General features: G+C 31.4%; 1 protein-coding gene and 1 long non-coding RNA gene across 16 annotated transcripts in view; both read left to right on the forward strand.

The window, feature by feature from the left end:
- LOC107490619 (pentatricopeptide repeat-containing protein At1g62930, chloroplastic) overlaps positions 1 to 18,207 on the forward strand; it is an 81,079-nt gene that overhangs the window by 8,233 nt on the left and 54,639 nt on the right. For 10 of the 15 annotated variants that reach the window (XM_052261926.1, XM_052261927.1, XM_052261925.1 and 7 more), the window contains exon 1: positions 2,627 to 4,363. The exons of 3 other annotated variants lie outside the window; for them this stretch is intronic. In XM_052261926.1, the coding sequence (XP_052117886.1) occupies positions 2,708 to 4,354 (1,647 nt within the window). In that variant the 5' untranslated portion in view covers positions 2,627 to 2,707 and the 3' untranslated portion in view covers positions 4,355 to 4,363. Of the gene's footprint in view, positions 1 to 2,626; positions 4,364 to 5,515; positions 5,834 to 18,207 lie in introns of those variants that run through there. 2 more of the 15 variants (XM_052261924.1, XM_052261917.1) reach the window with 2 other exon arrangements.
- Positions 7,685 to 18,207, forward strand: part of LOC107490623 (uncharacterized) — a 12,128-nt gene continuing 1,605 nt past the window's right edge. The window contains exons 1-2 of the long non-coding RNA XR_008009468.1: positions 7,685 to 7,974; positions 8,076 to 8,580. This is a non-coding gene — a long non-coding RNA (uncharacterized LOC107490623). The remainder of the gene's footprint in view (positions 7,975 to 8,075; positions 8,581 to 18,207) is intronic.

Genomic DNA, 18,207 nt, shown 5'->3' on the forward strand with positions numbered 1-18,207 from the left:
GGTGCATAGGCGCTAATCACATGAAAAGCACCTCCCTCCACCCCAAGTTTGATAGAGATGATCCGATCTCCCACCCTCTTGACATCCACGACGTCCTTCTTCTACTGCTTATCCACAATTATTCCAACCTCATTCCTATTCTTCACCTTTCCTGTATACCAAAGTTTGAAACCAGAAGAATCCAACTCCCTAGCCTTTGCACCAACCCATTTCGTTTCTTGTAGGCACATAATGTTAATCTTCCTCCTTATCATGGTATCCACCACCTCCATGGACTTTCCTGTTAGAGTGCCTATGTTCCATGTCCCAAATCTCAACCTTTTGTCGCTTCGACCTTTACCTTTTCCTTTGTGAACTAGCTTATTTACCCTCGTCCGTTCACGAAAACGCGAGAACCCTTGCTCATTTAACACTACATCCGGGCACCGATGCAGCGGCTCTTGCTTTGACACCGTACTCGAGCCATACGGCGCGTTACTTCCGGGTAACGACCTAGCTTTAGCGCAATAATGTCTTTGATTCATGTCATGGGGGGTTCGGCTATATTTTTACGTTGGTTGCCGAAGACCTAACACAACCCTCCTCCTTTATCCGGGCTTGGGACCGGCTATGTACCGCAAGTGTAACATAGGCGGAGTTTAATTTGAAAAAGATATCGTTTAAAAAATATGGACAAATAAATTCCTAACCAATTTAAATTTAGAGACAATTAGATCCTTGTTCACTTTTAAACCTGACACGTCAGCATTTTTCGTTCAGAATTGACGGAAAAACAGTTATAACTAAGGACCGCATTGTCATTCTAAAAAACGAGCATGACCAGATTGATAATTCACTCCTAAAATTATTTGTTTGTTAAATTTTTATTTCAAAAATCAATTACATTATGTTTTTGTCAACGTGACTTATTCAGCCATCATAACCTATACATGTTATGTAACTTTTGTCATTATAGTACAAATTCTATATTATTAGTTTTATCGTATTTGTTATGTATATAAGGGTATTTAAATAATTTTTTTTTTTATAAAAAAGTCACATTCACGTAGAGCAGGAATTTCAATTTCTGTCTCCGGATTCTATTTATTTGGCGGGGTGAATCCTCATTTCCGTGAAAATTTTACGCGCGGATACCCGTTAGCCTTCAGTCACGGATAATTCCAACAAATATTTACGTTGCAACTTTTTTTGGCCGAATATACAACCGTATAACGATTTAACTAGTTAGATTGTTTTAGAATTCATGTTTAAGAATACTATCTTCTTCCAATTCTGCAGAATCTATTCTGCTTTCTTTGTCTCAAAAAATGTTAATATATTGAAGATACTATAATATGGCAAAATGATCAAAGAATTAAAAAATAATTGAATTGCTCTATGATAACTCTAAATATATGTGTTTTGGTTGCAATTGATGACGTGAAATCTCATAATATATTCTCATCGAAGCAAGCAAGCCCCATCCCAATAATAATAATAATAATAATAATAATAATAATAATAATAATAATAATAATAATAATAATAATTTCAGCATCAAATAAACAAATATTTATATACATGAATTTTGTTGGACCATTAATCTAAAATAGAGTAGCAGCCAACAAAATAAAAAAGCTTGGAACACCAAAACGAATGAGGCTTGTTGCACTTGATAACAACTAATGAATATCTAATTATAAATTTTTATCTAATATAAGAATTTAATTATAAGATGATTTGTCAACATTGTTTGATAGCTTTTTTCATATAAATAAACAATTATCAAGAGGCATAAACAAAAATTAACTCTAATTAATTGTTAGAGTATGAATATTGTCTAAGTATAAATGTTTTAGTATATTATTTTTTAGTATAATATTAAATATTTTTGGTCTTCCACTGTATCCGAAAAAATATATAGAATTGAATAAAATTTTACAAATAGGTATATATTAAGTGTACCAACAAAATTATGACAAGTGTGATGCTAATCACTTCAAACACACTAATTCGACCTATTTTAATATTATATTACTCAACAAATTCTCTAAATCATAAACCTTAAAATTATCTATGGACACTATACTTTTCTAAGGGTTACATGTCCTTTATTGTTATTATTATTATATTTAATTATTGTATTGGTATTTGTAATTTTATCAAATTTTTACTTTAAATTAATTTAAAAGTTTATACTTAAATTCATATACTAGATTAAAATTTTCAATGAGATCATCTATATTTTTTTGGTTAAAAAATACTATTTATTTTAAAAATAAATATTTTAGAATTATTATATTTTTTAAATAATGACTAATAAAAATTTAATTACAAATTTTTATTTAATATAAAAATTTAATTATAATTTTTTAAATTTTAAAAATTTAATTAAAAATTTGATTTAATTATAAAGACTAACAAAATAATTAAATTTTATTATTATTATTATTATTATTTGATGGGTCACCTTTTTTTTTCGAGCAGGATGATTGATGAAATGAAACCATTACTCCCCCAAGCCTTATAATTTATTTGGTATCCAGGTCCAATTCATAAAGTTGACAAAAATAAAACGGGCGTGGAATCTGGAGACCTCCAATTTTTATGTCATTACTCATTAGGATTAAATCGGTGACAAGGGGGGTGGTAGGAGCCGTAGGACTATGTCCGCAGGGTTAGCAAACTCCCTCAAACTTAGACAACAGCGAAAGTGCAAATCACTAAAATGTTGTCATCCTCAACCTCAAGGTTCACTTTCATTTTTAGGTATTCTCTTCTCCAAATCCCTAATTTTCTTTCCTTCCCTTCCTCTTCATCCCTTCACTCTCATTCTACTCGCCAAGTTGATGAAGCTGTTCATTCCTTCACTCGCATGCTCTCTATGCGTCGCCCTCCATCATCCATCATCCAATTCACCAAGATTTTGGGATCTCTTGCCAAGACCAACCATTTCTCCACCGCCATTTCCCTTTTTCAGCAATTGCAAGCCAGGGGAATCGCTCCCAACTTATTTACTTTGAGCATCATAATTAATTGTTGTTGCGGCATGGGTCGTATGACGCTTGCTTTCTCTGTATTGGCCAAGATTCTCAGAATGGATTATCAACCTAATACGGTAACATTGACAACAATCCTGAAAGGTCTCTGTCTCTCTGGTAGTGTTGAAAAAGCAGTGCGCTTTCATGACAAAGTGCTGGCTCATGGATTTCAGTTTAATCAAGTCACTTATGGGACCTTGATCAATGGGCTCTGTAAGACCGGACAGACATCAGCTGCTATTCAAGTGTTGAGAAACATCCCACGTTATGGCATTGCTCCTAATGTCTTCATGTACAGCGCAATTATTGATAGCCTCTGCAAGGATACACTTGTAAGTCAGGCTTTTCATTTATTCTCTGAAATGCTTGCTAAGGGAATTTCTCCCAATGTTATCACATACAATTCTCTCATTTTTGGATTGTGTCTTGAGGGTCAATATAAGGAAGCCATTGATTTGTTAAGTGATATGGTGCTTAGAAACATTACTCCAGATGTTTGTACCTATAATACTTTGATTGATGGGCTATGCAAGGAAGGAAAGATCAAAGATGCAAAGAGTGTATTGGCTGTAATGGCAAAACATGGTGTGAAACCAAATGTGGTTACTTACACCAGCTTAATGGATGGATATTGTTTGGTTAATGAGGTAAATAAGGCAAAATATATATTCAACACAATGGCCCAAATTAGAGTGTTACCCAATGTTCAAAGTTACAATATCATGATTAATGGCTTCTGCAAAAGTAAAATGGTCGATGAAGCCTTGAATCTCTTTGAAGAAATGCGTCGCAAGAACTTGGTTCCAAACACGGTAACTTACAGCACACTTATTGATGGCTTGAGCAAATCAAAGAGAATCTCTTGTGCTTTGGAGCTACTTGTCAAGATGCACGAAAGAGGTCCACCCGCTAACATAGTCACTTACAATTCCTTGTTGGATGGGATGTTCAATATCAAACAAGTTGACAAGGCACTTATGTTATTCAAGCAAATGAAAGAGAATGGCATTGATCCAGATATATGCACGTACAATGTACTTATTGATGGCCTATGCAAAGGTGGAAGACTTGTAGTTGCAAAAGAGATTTTTAAAGATCTTTCTGTGAAAGGCTATCCTCCAAATGTGAGGACATACACTATTATGATCAATGGGCTCTGCAGAGAGGGCTTGTTTGAAGAAGCATTGGCCCTGCTGTCGGAAATGGAACACAATGGTTGCTTACCAAATGCTGTGACTTTTGAAACTGTTATTCGTGCTTTGTTTGAAAAAGATGAGAATGACATGGCGGAGAAACTTCTTCGGGAAATGGTTGCTAGAGGCTTATTGAATTGATAAAAGAAGGTAAGATACATCAACTCGAATTGAAATTACATCTCATTGTTGCTGAATATGTATCATAGTTTTGTAAATTCTGTGTCTGTTGGGTCAGAGGACTTTGGCAATGTCATAACATTAATTAATTTTGCACTTTCGATTTTTGCAATTGCTATCATCCTTTTTCATTCCACTACATTATTGATTCTTTAGATGATATTCCTAGTTATAGCTTACAGATTTAGTGTTTAAGATCTCTTTATAGCAATAGAGTGTTCTTTACTGTTATTCTATGAGATCATATATATATCATGCTACAATCTAAGCAAAACTAAAAAGATTGAACATTTTGTGTTGTTGTTTGTTGTTTGTTCTCTGCTATTTTGCCCTGCAACTTATTTTTCCTAATCTTTGTAGGTACCGTATATAAATCAAGCTAATTCCTATGACTGTTTTATCATATAAGCAACCATGAACTATTGTTTGTTGGATTGGATCCTCCAGGAATTGTCGTAAAAGGAAATTTAAGTACCTGTTAAGGATTTATTTAAGTTTCTGCTGAAAATATGTACATTATGAAATACTTTTTCGGAGAATGTTTTTCTGTTAATTCTTAGATAAATTACTTCATTATTTCTTGTGTAGACATTATTCCATTGTCTCTAAGTCTCTGTTTATTAGCATTTTTAAAAAAAAGTAACTGGCTTGGAGTTTTGTTATGGGGGTGTTAAAGTAAAACAATACAGAATTCTGAGTGTTGGCTAATTTTGCCTCCAAATACTAATTTTCCCTGCATATATCCTTCCACTTCCTAATTTTCGATTGTCATCATTCAATCATAATTTTTCTCTCCAAATAATTTTTATCACCATCATTCAACAATACCGAACACTTTCAGGGCTCCAATAATAGTATGATAGCTCCAGCATCTTTGTACTTGTTTTGTTCTTTTCAAATTTAATACTCATGCTTTACTTCAAAATTTTTTGTTCGATAAATTTTTATTTCAGAAGTCAATTACATCATTTTTTGTCAATGTGACTTATTCAGCCATCATAACCTATTCGAATAATATACATGTTATGTAATTTTTTTTGTCATTATAGTACTAATTTATGTTATTATTTTTATCGTATTTGTTATGTGTATAAGGGCATTTAAGTAAATTCTTCTTCGCAGGAATTTCACATGTTTCCGTTGAGCGGGTACCTCCCCGTGTGGATTTTGCGAGTTCCGTTAAAACTCCGGATAAACTCAATAGATATCCATGGGTTCAAGGTTTTTGGCCATCCCTATATACAACATATAATGAACTAGTGATTCAACTATTCAGATTGTTATAGAATTCATATTCAAGAATTCTATCTTCTTCAATTCTGCAGAATCTATTCTGCTTTCTTTGCATCAAAAAAATGTTAATACATTGATGAAGATACTGTAATATGGCAAAATGATCAAAGCATTAAAGAATCATTGAATTGCTCTATGATAACTCTAAGTACATGCCTTTTGGTTGCAATTGATGAAATGAAATCTCATAATATAATCTCATCAGGCAAGCCCCCATCCCAATAACAATAATAAAAAAAAATTCAGCGTCAAATAAACAAAGATTCATATATATAAGTTTTGTTGGACTATTAATCTAAAATAGAGCAGCAGCCAACAAAGCAAAAAAGCTTGGAACACCAAAACGAATAAGTCTTGTTGAACACTCTGAATAGTGAGAAAGTGAACTTGGTTGTTATTGATTGTGAAAGAATCCCAATTGAATTTGGCTCACTCAATTGTATATATATGGATACAAGGTGATGGACTGACTAACAAACTCTGCATCTAGTCTACCTAATTAGTATAACTAATTCAGATTCTAACTATGTTAAGTTATAACAAACTGTACAAATGTATGCTATGGCTAATACTTGTTGCACTTGATGATTCAGCAGGGGGACCAAACATTTTAGGGTCTAACTTTATATCTGAAACCAGCAAATGTAGTTTGAATTTTATTATTACATATGTAATGAACGAGTCTCTGATAAATGTACAATTGGCAAACTAATTGATTTGAAATTAATAATAAATTAATTTGTATTGGATACATTTATTCACTACTATGCATTAATAAAAAAATATAGATATATTTATCACTTTGTATTTGTATCCGTAAGTACTCTTATAATTCTAACATTTAAGTTAAGTTCTAATTCTATTTCTAATGTTTGGTGTTTTATTTCCAAACATATTTATTTGGTTCTAATGATTTAAAAATAAAAGTAACAGAAGAATAAAAGAAATAAGAAGGCAATAATAGAGAGAAAATAATATTTTTGGAAAAATTTTTAATTTCGACCAAAAGATTAAAATAGAATGAAATAAAATGTTTGTAAAAAAAATAATTTTTAAGTGTTAGAAACTAAATTAAAATGTAACTGAAACTTTAAGGTCCAAAATAATATTTTTATCTTGTATAAATTATCCATAAAAAGATTGTGCTAATTTTTCGTCATTTATTTTAAGAGGATTTAGTTGTTTTCAAATCTAAAAGTATGATATTTTTTCTATTTTTTTATAAATAATTTTGAAAATTTACTTTAGATAAATATATTTGTCATAAATAAATTACTTCAAAATTGCTTAAATTTTATTTAACTTGTTCAACAAATATTTTAAAATTTCAATGCTTTTTTTTTCAAACATGAAAATTTCAATGCTTCAAATACAATAGTATTGGTTGATGATTTGCCTGATAGGCTGATACTGGTGGGGTTTTTATTGCAATAAAAATAAAACAGCAAGTTGAAGGTTAAAACCAAGCCATCCATTAAGTGAACAAAATTTGAAGAATACAAACTATAGACATTATGTTATTAATTCAAGGTTTCAATACATTGTGCGAAAGCTCAACACAAGTACACAACTCGGTGAACATTATAGAAGGTATATGTTGAGTGGGTGAATGCGAGGATAATATAATAGGGAACAATTCCACAAACTATAAAATGTTCATCTATTTGTTTTAATTTGTTTACTTAGTAGGTTTGTAGCTATAATGGTTTTGTTCTCTTAATTTGATTATAAATCTTTCAATGGAAAATGCAATTTCTCGGTTGTTAAATTTTTAAACCAAGAAAAAAGATATAATAATGAAAATGTTACTATGAAAATAAAAAGAAAAAAATTATAAAAACAATCAATATTCATATTTTCATGTGAAACAAGACAAATATTGCGTTAAGTTGTGCAACTTGTGATATTAAAAGAGGGAAGGGAAGGGGGAAGAGTACTAATACTTTTTTATTCTTTGATATAAAATGGGCTAAAGCCCAGGAAAAAGGAAAACATTAAACAAGAGTGGTTCTGCAGAACTTCACTCTACGCTCATTAGTTTTCATCAAGAGAACCATTATAGTTGGAACTTCTTTGAACAGCATGACCCCTTTCTGCATTCTTTGCCCATATTTGGTTAGAGCATCAACACATTGATTCACTTCTTTAAAGATATGCCGAATCACCATTTTTTGCGGTTTTATCAACAACTCCTTGATCGACCTCACCAGGAAAGTTCTAACGTGAGTCTCAACCGTCGTACTCTGGACGAGATTAATAGCACATCTCGGGTCAGATTTAATTTCCAGGTAAGGGATATACAAATCTACTGCTAATTTCATTCCTATAAAAAAACCCCAAAACTCAACTATAGTGATTGTACATTTTTCAATGTTCATACTGAATCTAGCGATGAATCATCCTTTGGAGTCTCTGATTATGCCCCTAGTGGCTCCTTTGCTATCAGGTTGAAATACAGAACCATCAACGCTGAGCTTGGCCCATCCTCTTTTCGGCGACTTTCACCCAATCAAGACTGTTCTAGTAAGACGAAGTGTTCTTTTATTCTGCTCTGTGATATCCAGAATGTGGTTGTAGTTCTCTGCCAAGTTCCTAGTCTTGTGATGCATCTTATTATTCTGGGTATTTAGGTTGCTAAACACTAATTCCTTTCTGCATTGCCAAGCTAAGTCGCAGGTTGTCACGAAAGTGATGGTCCACGGAGTACCATCCTGGGATGGAGTATGTTTACTCAAGTTATTTTAATCCATTCTGAATAAGAAAGGGTAAAAAACTCTTGTTATAAACTACTATTGACAATGCTATTCCAAACAATGCGGATAAAAGAGCAGTCACACAATGTATAGAGCAAAGTCTCTTCTTCTCCTTGGCATCTTGGGCAGTTGCCATCTTTGGTAAGTCCTTTCCTTCTTCTTTTATGATTTGTCAACAATGCCTCATGAGTGAGTAATCAGCAAAAAGATCTAAGTCTTTGTGGCAATTTGGCTTTCCAAATCTGTTTGTATAGAGTATGTTCCTCTCCATCTTCAATACAAAAAGTTTCATAGGCTGATTTAATTAAAAAAAACACCATTTGGACAGGACATCCAACTGATAGAATCTTTTCCGATTTGCGAATTAGGAGCTTTGATTGTATGTAGAATATCTATGACCTCTTCGGGTAAAACACGATTCAGGGCTTCCCAATCCCAGTCACCATTTTTGGTGACATAGTTGCAACCTTTTCATTGAGTTTATCCTCTTCTAGATTAGTTGAGGCCACTTCTTTCAGATTAGTGAATCCATGGATCCATTGTTCCCTCAAAAAAGGGCTTTATTCCCATCTCCAAACTTCCAGATGAAATTGATTTTGAATTTCTCCCAGACCTTATTAATTCCGACCCAGGCATGTGAGCTACCTGATCTATGCTGAACCTTTGGCAAGATATCTTCACCGCAGTCATATTTGGCTCTCATGACTTTCACCCAAAGCTTGTCTTTGTCGTGAATTAGTTCCCAAGAGAGTTTCACGAGGAAGAGTGAGTTTGAATCCTGAGCCTTTCTCTAACCCAACCCACCTTTCTCTTTGGGCTTGCATATGCTATGTATTTTTCTTTCCTTTTCGCTACTTCCCCATAAAAAGTCTCTACAAATCTTGTCAACTTTTCGACACACTACTGCTGGGATCTTCATGGTCTGCATGCAATAGCTTGAAATAGTTACAAGAACCAACTGTATGAGCGTCCATCTTCCAGCTAAGGAGAGAGTTTTCCTGTTCCAGCTAGATAGCTTGCTTTGCATCTTGTCAATGATAAACTGAAAGTGTTGTTTGTTGCACCGTTCGTGAATGAGTGAAACTTCCAAATACTTTCCCAAGTTAACTGTGAGGTTGATTCCTAAATCTTGACTCAAAAGATGTCTAGTGTTATGGCTGACGTTGCTAGATAAGAAAACACAAGACTTCTCGAGATTGGCCTTCTGACCTGAACAATCACAAAAAAGAGAGAGAGCATTCTTGATGATCCGGACTTGCTTCATATCTACTTTAGTATAAAAAGTACTAGGTCATCTGCCAAATAGAGATGAGAAATGTTAGGTCCACCCCTTGAAAGCATGACAGGTTCCCATTTTTTGTCATGAATTAATTTATTTATCAAGTGAGATAAGCATTCAATACAAAGAACAAAAATATAAGGGGATAAGGGGTCTCCCTGTCGAATTCCTCTGGTAAGCCTGAAAGTCTCTGAAGGAGAGCCATTCCAAAGAATATTCATTGAAGTCATTGATATGAAGTAGCTGACGACTTTAGTGATATTCTTTAGAATTCATGCATCCTTAAGAGTGTCCATTATAAACGCCCAATTTAGCCTATCATGAAATTTTTTTAAGTGAATTTTATAGCCATAAAGTCTTTTCCATATTTTTTTATTTCTCATAGTGTGAACCACCTCTTGAGCTACTAATATATTGTCTGCGCTCATCCTGCCAGGCACAAAACTAGATTGGGTGTTAGAGTGGGCATAAACTTTTTCAGTCTTAAAGCAATAATTTTAGTTACAAACTTATAACAGACGTTACATAGACTAATGGGCCTAAAATGCCCAAAATTTTTCACCAAAGGGATCTTAGGAATTAAGGCAATTAGAATCTTGTTAATTTCTCCAATATTGTTTGGTTCTCTGAAAACTCCTTTCACCCAGTCTATGAAAGAGGTAGCCACCACATCCCATACTTGTTGATAAAATTTTGCTGGGAAGCTGTCACTTTCGGGTGCCTTCCAGCTGCCCATAGAGGAAACAGCATTTTTAATTTTCTCATTTGTCATCTCTCTTGCAATCTCTTCATAATCTATTTCCTGCAATCTGGGGAACTGATTAGAAATACCAAAGGAATTAGAATCAAAATTAGAACAATAAAGAGTCTCAAAGAAATTGACACCCTAATTCTTTAACATTTTCACATCTTCCACCCAATCTCCATCTTCACTTTTAAGGGCGGTTATTCCATTCCTCTTCCTTCTTCCATCAGCCTTTAAGTGAAAGTATTTCGAGTTCTTGTCCCCAAAAAAAATTGTGTCACATCTAGACATTTGTTGCCAATATGTTTCCTTTTGAATCGCTATAAACTCATACTCCTTTCACAGTTTTTTTTGTAGTTTATCCAAAAAAGGATTGTGATTAAAAGAACGTTTATTGTTGATGCCTTCCAGCCTTAAGAGGATCCATTTATTTTTCTTGAAAATATTTCCAAAGACCTCTTTATTCTATATCTTCGCCTTCTTAATGAAACTTGTCATATTATGTAAAAAAATTATGTTCTTCCAGCCAACTATTTTTAATCAAATTATTGTAATCTTCATGTAGAACCCAATAGGCAAGGAATTTGAAGGGTTTAGGTCCTTCATCCCTATAAGCCAAACGAAAATCCAACAAAATGGGAAAATGATCTGATTTCAGTTTGGGTAAGTGCTTAACACAAACATTTGAAAAATCATCAGAAAAATTTACGTTACTTAAAAAAAGTAAAGTATTCTCTTAATATTACTCCTTTGCCAAGTAAAAGGGGTCCAGTAAAAGCTAAATTTTTAAGCTCACAATAAATTAAACAATCATTAAATTTATCAGTATCAAGAGATAGGTTAGAGGATCCTCATGTGTCGTTTAGGGAGAGAATAGAGTTGAAGTCCCTTCCTAGGCACCAAGGACCACTTAAAGTAGTGGCAATATCTTTTAACTTGGTCCAGAGTTCGTTCCGTCCCCCCACTCTCGGATTTCCATAAACTGCTGTATAGAACCAAGGATCGCTATTTTGCCACTGGACTTCAAGGTGAATAAGTTGCCTATGAATGAGCAGCGGCTTAATTTTTCAAGAATTCTATTTTCAGAGACACGAGATACCCTTGGAATATCCTTCTGCATCACTAATGCACCAAGAGTTAAATCTTAATTTTCTAATAATTGATTTTGCTTTCAAACCTGAGACATGGGTTTCCAACAAAACACAGAAATCAGTTTCATATTTGATCATAAGGTCATTAACAATAGATTTGAAGCCTTTAGCCGAGGCTCCTCGACAATTCCAAGTTAAAATATTCATGGATAACAATAAAACAAGAAAAAATTAATCATGGAGATATAGAAGAAAAAAAAAAACTCCCTGGTTCAGAGAAGTTCAGTCTAGGCTTCTATGTCCTTTGGTTCCTTAGCATTTCCAGAGTAGATTCTTCAATTTTATTCATATCGATAGCCATTCTATTAGCTTCACTGCTCATATCCCCATCTTTTGGCAGTCTATCTTTGTAATATTCGTTGCCTTGTGCTGAAGTTCCTCCGCCCATGATTTTTGCGATAAGAGCACCTGATATTGCATTGCTAGAACTATTTGTAGGAATATAATTCCCTTCTTTGTGACTTAGGTAGACTTCCTTGGTCAGTCTATTGAACTGCCTCCAGTATTCCTGATGTCTTTAGTTTTGATCTTTTTTGTTAGTCTCATGCGAGTGTTGGTTGACTTTCACAACAATGATAGCTTTTTTTGTTTTGATTGTTGCTACCTGGATTCTAATTATCTTGGTTCTATTTTTTGGGATTTTCTGGGCCCTTTCCTTTTGTGTTTTTGTTTGGAGGGTTTAATTTTGGTGTTCCTTTCTGACTTTGGTTTCTGGTGTCCAGTATGTTGTGAGGCTGGTTTGCTTTAGGAAAACCCTCTTTCTTTTGTAATCTACTCCTTTGACTTGCCTGATTGATGTTTCCTTTATTTTCTTCTCTTGCCTGATCTTTCTCCACTCCTTGTAGAGCATCAAATTTGGTATTGAAGTTGTCTTTTTTATTCTCCCCATTTATATTTTTTGATCCTTGTTTGTATCTTCTTGGAGGCTTGTTGACAACCATGAACGGGCCATAAGAACTTTTCTCATAAATATCTTATTTTATTCCTGAAATTTTGGCTCCAGATTATTGTTTGTTACTATTATTAGTAATACTATCCTCTGATTCTATCAATTCCTAAAGATCTGTAACATTGATATCTTTCTTGATTTGGTCACCCTAAACTTTTTGAGTTGTCTGGTTCTGATCTACGGCTACGCCGTTGGTGTTCTGGCCAGTCTTATGTGTTGTTGCTGCCTGATTCTGGCTGTTTTCCGTAGTATTTCTCGCTGTTTCAGGACATACATCACTCTTGTGTCCATATCTTCCACATTTGAAGCAGATTTGGTGAAGGACTTTGTATTCAAGCCGGAATCCCTTTTTTAAAGCTGTGGATGTTGGCACCAATTTTTTTTCTCAAATAAATTTCCATGCAAATATGAACAAATTTACCCCTTGAATGTATAGATGTGTGCTCATTCACTTTTAACAACGTTTCAAATATTTTTTCTACTTTTCATAGAAAATACCTATTATACAATTCTATTGGAAGATTAGGTATTCTTACCCAGATTGTCACTTTTTGGAACTCACATTCTTAAAAAATAAACAGGGTCTCCATTTTTGCACCAAAATATAGTAATCAGCAATTATCTAGGAACCCTCGAATAAGGCATGAGAATAATCCTTTTGGCTCGAGAAACGAACTAGCAAGTATCTTCCCACAAGATTCATTATTCGAAAGTATCTTCCCACAAGATTCATTATTCGAATCGCTTCTTTCTTCGTCCATCTCTTATTTATCCATCTCTTCATTGTTTGAAGATTTAGATTTTTTCCTAGAAGTTTGGTGACGAGTGCTTGCTTCCACGGCCTACACCATTCATCGTATTTTTCTAGAGAGACATCTATGACTGGATTTGGAGTGAAGGGAGTCTGGTGGCTCTCCATATGCTCCATGGAATCCTCATCGAGGATATAATCTTCAGTGGCCATCTCTACAATCTCATACGTGTTCATCTTATCCAAACCATCTTTTTTAAGTAATTACTAACATTATATTTTTCTAATTATTTGCTTGTCTTATTTATCATTTATGTTTTTAATCAATTATATTAATAAACAAATAAACTAAATTAACTCTGGTTATATTTGGACTATTCAATAATTCAATATAATCTTTTTAATTTGGGATTAACTACTAACGATAAAAAATAAAAAAATTTAGAATAATTCAATATTATGAACATTAATTATTATTGTGAAATAACCTAAAATTTTAATGTAATTTATTTTAAAAATAATAATCAAGTATTATTGTTAATTATGAAATAACCAAAAATTATAATGCATTTTATTTTTAAAGAAATAATCATCCATTAATATCTATAAATAGAAACTATCATCAAAATGCTTTGATTAAAAATATGAGGGGTTAATTACTATTTATTATTAATAATATATCGAATATATCAAAAAGTAAAAATATCCGCATTTACACTATTAGAAGAATTACCATCATGAGTAAAATTTTGTCAAAAAAAAAAAGAATAAAATTATATATATAGTGAATTTAAAAAATAAATATCGTTAAATATATAATTATGTTTTTTTAATAAATAATAAAAAATAAAATATCATAAACTATATTCTTTCAAAAGTAATCCTTTTAAGTTATTATGTTTGGTATGGTTTATTTGTATATCATTTAAATTGACATTATTTTTAATTATAATAATCATTTATCCTTAATAATTATTGTTAGAATTTAATAATTTTTCATACCTTGCAATAATTATCTATAAAAAAAATATATATCCTGAAAAAATTATTAAATAAATTTATTCTTTTTACCCTATTTTTACATTAAAAATTTTTTGTTCTGTCTTTTTTAATTGTTATTATGTTTTTAGAATTGTTAAATAATATTAAAAAAATCTTTAAAAATAAAAATAGCGATAACACCTTGAATAATTAATTCAATAGAATTAAATGTAAACGAATAAGATGATTCAATTAATTATACAAATAATAGCATATTTATAAATATTAATAATGAAAATAGTTTCACTACTGTAAATTGTCAATACAATGATTATATTAAAAATAACTAATTACATAATTGCATAATTTTCAAGATCCTATATAATTGAATCTAATGGACAAATAAAAAAATATCTATATGATAATGTCTTAATATTTTAGCATATTATAAATTTATATATCATATTATTTTAAGTCAACTCTTTAAACACATTATAACATAAACCATTCTAAAAGATACACCAAATTAACAAATATCACATGGGTCACAACATACACTCTAAATTGTTACGATATTTCAAATAAAAGGAGCATGAATACAGAAAAATTAATGAATATAATTAAAATTAGGAATGGCAAAACTCTCTGAGACGTGGGGATCCCTGCGAGGACGGCCCCGAATGGGATCCGATTGTGGGAAATTTTCTCCGCGAAGATGGGGACGGAGACAATTTCTCCGAGGCAGGCGCAGAGACTCGAGTGGGGGTCCCTGCCCCGTCCCCGCTAATCCCCGAAATTCATAAATTTACTGAATTGTCCTTAATAGTATATTTTTTATATATGTTTTTTAGTAATTTCACACACACATATATATATATAAATTCAAAACTCCTAATCCTAATTTGCATACCCTTTCTTCAATGCAGAGATCTCTAACATTGTTCATACTCCATCCAACCTCTCTATAGCCACCCCCTCTCCACTCTCCCTTCTCACCGCATCGTCACAGCTCACCGTACCATCACCCTCACTGTGTCGTGATCTCTATTTGTGACGTTCCTTTTCGTAATTCTGCCATTGTGTCCATTCTCCTCTCTGTTGTCGCATCTCCCATCTCGTCCACTGCTCTGTCCTCTGGCTCGCTGTTGCGTTTTCCTACTGCGTCGTTTTGTATAAAATCTTGCTGTTTTTATATATGATGGATACTTGCAACTCTATTCATATGAAAATTAATAATTAGTTAGAACTATCAGATAGACGGGGAATGGGATCCCTGCAGGGAATGGGGCCCTATGAAAAATGGGAATGGGGAGCAATATTCTCCCACGACGGAGAACGGAGACGAGGACGAGAAGCAAATCTGGGATGGGGAGCAGGGAGGTATCCGCCGCCCCCACCCTACTCCATTGACATCCCTAATTAAAATAAAGAACAACAAAGAGACACAAAAAAATAATAAAAAGAATCAATAAAAATAAAAAAAAATAAATAAATTACAAAAAATTGTACCCTAAACACGAGAGAGAGAGGGAGAGGGAGGGAGGGAGGAAGGAAGAGAGAGAGAAAGAGAAAATAGCGAATGAGTAAAAAATATTTGATCTTGTATAAATAGATGGTATTGTGAAAAATAAACTAATTAAATTAATTCATATATTTTGTTATTATATTTATTATTTATTAAAAAATTTGATATTTACTCCAATCAAATTAAATAATTAATATAATTAACCAAATTAATTAATTGATATAATTAATTATAATTAATCAATTCATATAAATTATAATAAATAGTGAGATTTGAATGTCTAATCAAATTAATTAATTGATATAATTAATTAATTATAATTGATTTGCTTTAACGAATTAAACGGAATAAATAAGGAAACACCTTAAGAGCATGCCGCATCAGTTCTATTATTAAGTGCAAAAATCTGATTAATAAAATTATTTTAATAACGAAAAGCTTAAAATAAGAAAATTTAAATATATTACCAATCGTTAAGTAGTTTAATAATGCATTAAGTATTGATTTTATATAACTATAATAGAGATATTTTTCTAAATTAGTATAATTTATGCATTATTACTTAAATGCTAATTATAGTATAACTATGATAAAGATATTTTTATAAAATAAACTTAGAAGATAAAATAGTGCATTTATTTTGGTGGAAAAATGGATTCATAAGGAATCGATACCTCACTTCTATTAGTTGGGGGAAAAATCCAGTTTTAGTATATTAAGTAGATAGATAGATAGATAGATAGATAGATATGTAGATAAGTAGATAGATAAGTAGATATTTTCTCTTGGTCCCATCTATAAAATATATGGTGAGAGATCACATTTTATCCCCTCAAGTAAAAAAAATTGAGAGGATCCAATCTCTTAGTTCTTTAGTTTTGACAAATTTTAAAAGTAGAAACAGGGGTTAATCACCAAAAACGTCCTTAAATTATTCAAACGCTAATAAAAATACACTTGAATTTTACTATCGACAAAAATGCCTTCAAATAATTTAAAAACACAACAACAATACCCAACAGTAAATATATATTTTCAAAAAATACCTTAGAGATTGAATTTTGATGCAATTTTTTGCAAGTATGATTATAAAAATAATATATTATTATACATAAAAATTGGTAATTTTTTGTTACGTATATAATTTTTTATAATTGTTTTTGTTAATAACCAATAATACTTTTAAAAATCACAAAATAATATATACTTAACAAAAAATCACCAAATTTTAAGAATAATAATATCTTATTTTCCTAATTATGCTTGCAAAAAATTGTATCAAAGTTCAATCTCTAATGTATTTTTTGAGAAATACATATTTAATGTTAGTTTTTTTGCAAGATTATCTAATATTAAATATGTATTTCTCAAAAAATTATATTAAAGATTGAATTTTGATACAATTTTTTGCAAGCATGATTAAAAAAAATGAGATATTATTATCTTTAAAATTTGGTAATTTTTCGTTGAGTATATATTTTTTTGTAATTTTTTGTTAACAACTAATAATACCTTTAAAAAATCACAAAAAAATATATACCTAGAAAAAAATTATCAAATTTTAAGAATAATAATATCTCAGTTTTTTAATTATTCTTGTAAAAAATCACATCAAAATTCAATCTCTAAGACATTTTTTAAGAATATATATTTACTGTTGGTTATTGTTGTTATGTTTTTAAATTATTTAAAGGTATTTTTGTCGATAGTAAAATTCGGGTGCATTCTGTGAGCGTTTGAATAATTCGGGAACGTTTTTGGTAGTTAACCCTAGAAATAATTAAACAAAGAATAAATATCCATCTCTACCCCTAGAAATTTCTTCTAAGGACTAGAGGCCCAACAAAAAAAATTATCAATTTTGGCCCTCGTTCTTTAGTATTGTGAGACTAATTAGTTCTCACGTTAATGATATCTCTTCAAAATATATTTATGTGACACATTAATCACAAATATATCCTCAATTTAATTTTTATAAGTAAAAGTAAATTAAAAATTACTAATATTTTTTAATTTTATATGATAAATTTAACCAATGTATTTAAAAAAATAAAAAAATATAAAAAAATCTAAACGACCCCAACAACTACCCAAAACACAACGAGACTCCAAAAAAAATCTATCAATCCTAATTAGTTTTTAACAGATAACTCAATAGTTTAATATGTCACGCAGGTTTATTTCATTAATATAGAAAAAAATATTAACAAAAAGACTAATCAGTTTCACAGAAATAAAGATTAAGAATCGGAGACGTAATTTTTGAGTAATTACCCAAATCAGTCCCTTAAGAATTTTAAAAACAGATATTTTAGTCTAAAAAAAATTAATTTTATAAATCAATCTCTAATATTTCTCCTGTTAAACATAACAGTCTTCCATTCAAA

Source organism: Arachis duranensis, chromosome 5 (genome assembly GCF_000817695.3).
Source record: "Arachis duranensis cultivar V14167 chromosome 5, aradu.V14167.gnm2.J7QH, whole genome shotgun sequence".
NCBI classification, from domain to species: domain Eukaryota; kingdom Viridiplantae; phylum Streptophyta; class Magnoliopsida; order Fabales; family Fabaceae; genus Arachis; species Arachis duranensis.